The following is a 7,315-nucleotide window of genomic DNA, read 5'->3' on the forward strand; positions in this document are numbered from 1 at the left end:
GTCGAGCCCTATTTGCAAAACACTGTATCTCAGAGATGTTTCTCTACCCAACAGTGGTTTAGCGCCTCTAATAACATAAAATTTTTCAAAAAGACATGGTCTTTCTTCTGAAATGTACAATTCTGCTACAAAAGTGCCTACGACTTTGATCTCGCCCGGACTGGCGTACGCACGGAGTGGTTTATCTGTATCATTTGAAACGCAATATAGTTGCTCTCTGGATTGTTCATTGTTACGCAACTTATCAAAAGTGTCTTCGTCCACAGTATTGACGTCCGCTCCGGAGTCTATCAAAAATAACACGGAAATGTTATTTGCAATGCGTCCTAAGATACATCCTCTTTGGATATCCAAGTCATGCAACTCGTTTATTTCAATCGAGACCCGTTCGTTAATCTGAAAAATATAATAGTCATTAATGTTAATGTTTTTACTTTTTTTTTTTTTTAGTTCACTCCTATTTATTCCTTCAGATAAAATATGGTTTATCAAATTCACAACATGGGCAGATAAAAATTCAATCGGGTAAGCTGAATTATGAGGAATAGTCACTTACGACGTTCGTGTCTTCTTTTTGCTCCTCATCTTTAGTCACTGTGGCGATTTTCTTTGTAATGACGGGTCTTTCATCGTCCCGACTGATCCGACGTTTCAGTGTGTTTGATGGTGTCGGTATTTGTCGGCAAGCACGTTCAATGTGACCCGTTTTCTTACAGTTTCGGCAGATCTTATTTGCTGCATGACACTTAGATGGTACATGAAATATACTGGAGCATCTCCAGCAGGGTACGAACTTATTTTCGTATCTTGAATTATTTCGTCCGTATTTATTGCTGGGATTCCCAAAATTCCTCCAGCTGGATTGTCCTTGGTAATCGAAGTTCCTTCCCCGCGGTTCCGTTCCGGATCCAGCAGCGGAATTCGATTCGACTCCGCTTCGTGCAACCGCCGCTATTCTGAAGTCCGATGCTGGCTGATGTGTCCTCTTGAAAATTTCCTCGTTTGTCTTATCCACTTCGTATCCTCGAATTTTGTCCACCAGAGCTGCTAGGGTACCTCCTTTGCGTAGAACCTTTCTACCTGCCTCTCGCACTTTGGCGTTGAGCGCATGTAGTTGTATAACTTCTGTCACGCCTTCCATTAGTTTTTCTTCCTCAAAATCGCACAATTTAGCTGTGGCTATCACTCGCTTAAGATATTTTAAGTCCGACTCCTCCGCGTCCTGCGTCAATGCTCTTAACTTTTGCCGCTGCACCAAGCGATATTCTCGAGAACCGAAAAAGTCGTTCAGTCGCTTCATAGCGTTTGAATATGGGGCGTTTGATGTCTCAGATAATGGCTGTTTTGGAGTCGAGTCTAGGACCTCTAGCAGCATAGGTCCTGCCTTTACTTTAAAAACATTATTTTTGGTATACTCATCAGTGATACCGGCGAGGTCCATAGATGCTTCTAACAAATCTTTCCAATCTTTGAAGGATTTGCGATCGATTTCTTCCGTATTAGTGATTGGTTTACACTCCGGAATATTTATAGAAACAGCCGAAAGTGTGTTCATGGAGGAAGAAAGGGTGGTGTTTTCACGATTTTGCATATCGATCGCCGTTGAATGAATCGCCTCTTTGACAATGTCGGCTTTGAACTGCTTTATTTCTCGTAAATGTTTTGCTCTAGCTTTATTTTGGTACTTCAGCTTAGCCGCAAGTAAGAGGTTCCGCCTTTTCTCCGCCTTAAGAGCATTGCGTAATATGCTCACTTTCTTTGATTTACTGAAATGGAAAATAAGTATAAGTTTTTCATTCTTTGGTGTCGGCCCTCCCAGAGGCTTCTACGTTATTGTTTGTATAAAACAAGTTGGCCTCATTCGGAGGCATGTGTTTTGTTTATTTCTTTGTTTTACTGTTTTATTATTTTAATTTATGTAAATGGCTTTATTGTTTTAGTTATTATTGTTAAATTTATAATGTTTTCAATTTATAATACGCGTGTAGCTTTTCGATAAAGCGTCCTTGTTATGGTACGTTATCACAGATATAGCCCTCCCAGAGGCGTCATTGTATAACTCTTCTGAGTGCATGTAGCCCTCCCAGAGGCGTCCATGTCTAACTTTGTTATCACAAATGTAGCCCTCCCAGAGAGCGTCAGTGTAAACTCTTCTAGTGATGTAGTAGCCCTCCCAGAGGCGTCCATGTCTAACTTCTGAGTGCATGTAGCCCTCCCAGAGGCGTCACACCATGCTAACTATTGTTCTGCACAATGTAGCCCTCCCAGAGGCGTCATTGTATAACTCTTCTGAGTGCATGTAGCCCTCCCAGAGGCGCCATTGTCCTCCAACTAACTTTGTTATCACAAATGTAGCCCTCCCAGAGGCGTCATTGTATAACTCTTCTGAGTACATGTAGCCCTCCCAGAGGCGCCCATGTCTAACTGTGTTATCACAAATATAACCATTCCAGAGGCAATATTTATTTATTTATATAATCATCATTATTATATTTTATTATTATTATCATCATTATTTAATTTTTTCTCTTTTTTTTATTTTTTTATTTTATGTTTAATGTTGTTAGTTATTTTCATAATTATTAACAATTTATTTATCATTTAATCTAAATTTTTATAATTATCAGTATTATTATCATAATTATTATTATTTTGTTGTTACGTTATCACAAATTTAGCACTTCCAGAGGCGTTATTGCATAAAAGATTTTTTATTATTAGTATTTTTAACTTATTTATTATTTTACTATAGCCATCCTGAACTTTCCAAATTCTCCTCTGCTTCCTTCCTATTTAATTTCTTTGCAAAATTGTCGCATGATCGTTTGATCCCAGGGTGTGATATATACGCACCGGCTTCAATAATGAAACGAGCACACATGCCGTTTCGTAACACAAAGCAAAGGATCCTTCTAGGAATCCAACTCGAGCGAATACTTTGTGTGTGTGTGTGTGGTGTGTGTGTTTTTTTTTTTAACAATACCCAAAATTCGATCCGTATCTTATCGGTGTGAATATACGCCACACAGGCATACGATCTATTATTTTCATACCACACACCTTGGGGTTCTACTTTTTGCTTTTATTTATGGTGTACACTTCGCCGAATTTTCAAGCCGCTTTCGAAAGAACACGCAAAATTTACTCAACTTACAAAATAACACCAAATAGGTTCTCTTGAAAATCACAAAGCGAACTCCATAAAAAAATTGAAAAACAAGAGAAAACGCTTCACATGTGTCTTCATGGTTTAAGAACAATCCTTCCCGTTCCTCCACTTTAATAATTCTTCCTAGGCTCATCTCTTTGTTCAAATTTCGCATGATCGTATGAACCGAGGGGAGTATCTGTTCCCAAACGCAATTCTATAGAGAAACGAGCGCACGTGCTGTTTCGTAACACAAAGCACACGATCCTTATAGGAACCCAACTCGAGCGAATGCTTTGTTTTCTGAACAATACCCAAAATTTGAACAATAACGTCTCGGTGCGAATATTCGCCACACAGGCGAACGACCTGTTCTTTTCACGCCTCGCATGCTGGTTTCTTCTTCTTGTTTTTATATAGGGTGCACACCAGCCGAATTTTCAAGCCGCTCTCGAAAGAACGCGCCAAATATACACAATTTAAAATAAAATTAACACCAATTATGTTTTCTTGAAAGTCACAAAGCGTACTCCATAAAAACATTGAGAAAAAAAAAACACAAAAAAACGCTTTTCATGGTTGAAGAATTATCCTTCTCCACTCCACTTTTTTTAATTCTTGCTTGCCTCATCTTTTGTTCGTAAAATTCCTTTTTTTTCAGCCGTAAATGTTTAAGACACATTTTCTATCTTTTCATGCTCCCAAAAGGAGCGCGTGGTTAAAATCACAAAAGTAAAAAAATAAAATAATAACTTTTTAATTCAAGTTCAACACAAAACGCAGATGAGAAAAATATTTTTTCACTGATGCAGCTCACTGCACACACGCACCAGTCACTAAGATAAAGTAATGCGTTCCGTTATCTTGCATTTCGACTAAATAACAACCACAATAACACATAACTATCTCCATTTAATCCGCGCAACAGATTAATTTGCACAATCCCGTAATTTTTAACAAAACTTGCCATACTTACAATTTGGGAGCGTGGTTTGCGCCATTGTCGTAACCGCAGCCCTTGTCATCATTGATGTTATACATTTTAACACTTTTTTTTTTTACTGCTGGGACACTCTTTTTATTGCGACTTGTCTTTTCTACGTCTGTCTAAAAAAACTGCTCGCCTTTTCGCGTTTCGTTTCCATCCTGCCGCTCTCACATGCGATCTCACCGAGTTGCTCCTCTCTTGAAAACGCGTTTCTATGTTGAACTCTTCTCACCGTGTAGCCTCTCACCGTGCAGTCTCTCACGTTCACTTGTCGGCAAGCCGCGAGTCTCTCACTTGTCGATACGCTTCTCGTGTCTATCGCTATTTCTCTCTTTTCCTTTCCCTCTCGCGATCAATTCTAAGCTTCACTTTAATGGTAACAATCATTTTATTTTAAATTTAATTTCTAAATTATTATTATTGTTATTATTATTACTATTATTCTCTACAATTATTATTATTATTGTTGGGGTAATAGCCTATGCGATCATGCCGGCCATTTCAGGACTTGAATACCACGTAGCCGGATATTAAGCCTTTGGCGGACGGGGTTCATACGCGGTTAGAACCCATGACGGGCATGTAAGATGTGGCGGAATGATGGCGTTGCCGCGGGACCGCTCCTATCCAGCGGGCAACTTGCATACTGCCACACTGTCTCCTGCTCGATGCATACGCTGCAGGCAGGGGGAAGGATGCACCTCCACGATAGAAAAAAACACCGTCATGAACCAGCGGTGGATCTAACGGTAGGCGGACTAGGCGGTCGCCGAAGATTTCTAGTCTGTAGTATGTCGTATGTCTACAAGTGGACAGAGTATTAGCGACAAGGGCCCCCGGAAAGATGGTCGTTGGTCCCCGTGGCTAGAGAAGTATAATGTTCAATCCATCCATCCCCCCTCCATCCGCCTGCAATTTAAGTATAATGTTCAATTTATCTCCCAACAGCTGTGTGCTGCAGTACCCCCTCCTCCCGGTCATCAGTTACCATGGGCCTCAATCGTTGTTTCCTTGCATGCACAACAACACTTTCTTGCCTTATGGAATAACACATCCGGAAGAGCATACATTCGGCGACAGTTTTGCATACACACGCACACTCACAACCATGCGCAGGAGCTTAGCATATCTATGTAATCGGGTAACAGTTTTTGCAACAGGCGAAAGCAAATCTTAGTGTTATGCTTAATGCTTAGCACGTTCAGTTCGATGGCAGGCCCCAGGGACTGCCAGTGAACTTTCGCCAGTATGCCGATTTCACAATCAGCTTGCGTTCTAGATGCCGGCGGAACGGTAAGCTCATTAAAATCAGCGCCGGACTGAACGTGTTAATGCGGATTAGGATTCTGCGCGTTGCATAGCAAACCCTCTTGCGTAAACTAGCGATTCCTTAGTCATTTTTATATTGCAGCGTTTGAACTCATTGCGCTTTTTTGGTTTTGATTTGTGAAAATTAAAATTCATCGTCGCTATGTTTGTTAACGGCATTTTTAGGCGCCACAACAGCTCGCGAGCATTGACCACACGCGAGAAAGAGATGGCGCTATGGAGGGAAAAGCACGGACGACGGCTGACAGCGATTGGCCGTCTGATGCACCAACACATCCAAACCTACGGCAGCGCGTTCAGGCGAGGGGTACGAGGCGGAGCCAGGGACGGGTAGCTCGACGAGCTGCTTGACAAATTTGCCGTTGGAGGGACAAAGATGGCACTATAAAATTCTCCGAACGGCATGATTTCTTCCGTCGCTTTGCGCAGCGGGGCATGATTTCTTCCGTCGCTTTGCGCAGCGGGTTCCAGCGCTGGAAACTGCTCGAATTTGCGCAGCGGGGTAGCTCGACGAGCTGCTTGACAAATTTGCCGTTGGAGAGAAAAGGAAGGCATGATAAAATTCTCAGAACGCCATAACGCCTTCCGTCGCTTTGCGCAGCGGGTTTGCCACAGCGGGTTGGCACCACCATCTTTTGCGATCGGTTCTGCTGTTGTGGGTGTTAAAAGACACACGATCGAAGCAAACGTGCATGTGATACGTAGCACATTTCTTTTCAATTCAGGTAGGCTAGTGGAAACAAAAAATGAAATAAACTCATACAAAAGAGAATGTCTGTCCGTCGAGAATCTGGCGGCTTGTTGGCTTGGAGTCGGTATCATGACGCCGTGCGGCCGGCACTGCCTTGGAACGGGTAAGGCTCGGTAGGTTCATGTCCTTTGGTCAATTGTATTCCGTGCATTTGTCGCGCCACGGCCGCAGACCCGGCAGCAACAAGTCAAGATAAACTCTTCCCCGGTACGGATGGCGCTTCAAAGTCTTTTTTTATTATTATTCTTGTCATTACGGCCTACGCGATCATGTTGGCCTTTTCATGACTTGACGTACACGTAGCCGGATAGTCAACCCTTGCTACGGCGGAGGTTCATACGCGGTTAGAACCCACGACGGGCATGCAGATGTGGCGGAATGATGGCGGTGCCGCGGGCCCACTCCTATCCAGCGTGCAACTTGCACACTGCCACAATCGAACAATCCATTTTGTATATGAGCCAGACTCATTCAAAACTCAAATAAAAAAATTGAAAACATTTTCGTATTTTTCGTTTTTAAACAAAAACCATGTAGGTTGCCTGGGTCAAATAGAAATATTTTGATCCACACAGAGGGAAATTTTTAGCTACTTTTTGTCGCGCGAGACGTTGTCGCTCTATGTCTATTTGAACTGTGACATGAGAGCCCTCGCGCACCCTCACAAATCACTGTGAATTGCATGGGACAGTGAACTCACTCTCTTACACTGCTTCTAGACGACCCAACAAATCTTTCTTCTTTCTATCTGTCACCGCCTTGTTTTAGCACGAATAATGGCTTCTTTGATCGTAATGTCGCGAAACGTGAGCGTTGCCTTTCTGTGAAATTCACAAACCCCGAGGATTACGCTTTCCTCTGATTTTGTTCTAACACTGAGATGTTGTTTTTGAACAAAAAGCTCACTGAAAATTTGTGGCGGTATAAAAGTTAGTCGTCTAGAACCAGTGTTATTTGAGACCTCTTCAATTATAAAACCCCTCCTATTTGAACATTTCTCACAGTCCCTTCATTTTTAGAAAATTTGTTTTTTTTTTTTTATGTAATTTGGAAAAAACCTTCGAAATCTAAACCCCTATTATTTGTGCCTGGTTTTGCC

The 7,315-nt window shown here is 42.0% G+C and overlaps 1 protein-coding gene across 1 annotated transcript; it reads right to left on the reverse strand.

Moving 5' to 3' along the window:
* Window positions 1-433: 433 nt before the first annotated feature.
* LOC121601224 lies at window positions 434-4,248 on the reverse strand. Its single transcript, XM_041930036.1, has 2 exons — window positions 4,125-4,248; window positions 434-1,766 (listed from the first exon to the last, which is right to left on the reverse strand). Exons 1-2 carry the CDS (start codon window positions 4,187-4,189, stop codon window positions 536-538), a joined length of 1,296 nt encoding a protein of 431 aa, XP_041785970.1. The 5' UTR covers window positions 4,190-4,248; the 3' UTR covers window positions 434-535.
* Window positions 4,249-7,315: the final 3,067 nt, after the last annotated feature.

This window comes from Anopheles merus, unplaced genomic scaffold (assembly GCF_017562075.2).
Source record: "Anopheles merus strain MAF unplaced genomic scaffold, AmerM5.1 LNR4000040, whole genome shotgun sequence".
NCBI lineage: Eukaryota > Metazoa > Arthropoda > Insecta > Diptera > Culicidae > Anopheles > Anopheles merus.

Excerpts from the sequence above, each read along its gene's own strand:
- LOC121601224 (XM_041930036.1), bottom strand. The coding sequence starts at position 4,189 with ATGTATAACATCAATGATGACAAGGGCTGCGGTTACGACAATGGCGCA. Across the intron at positions 1,767-4,124 it reads GCAAACCACGCTCCCAAATT|TAAATCAAAGAAAGTGAGCA; the intron begins GTAAGTATGGCA and ends TTTCCATTTCAG.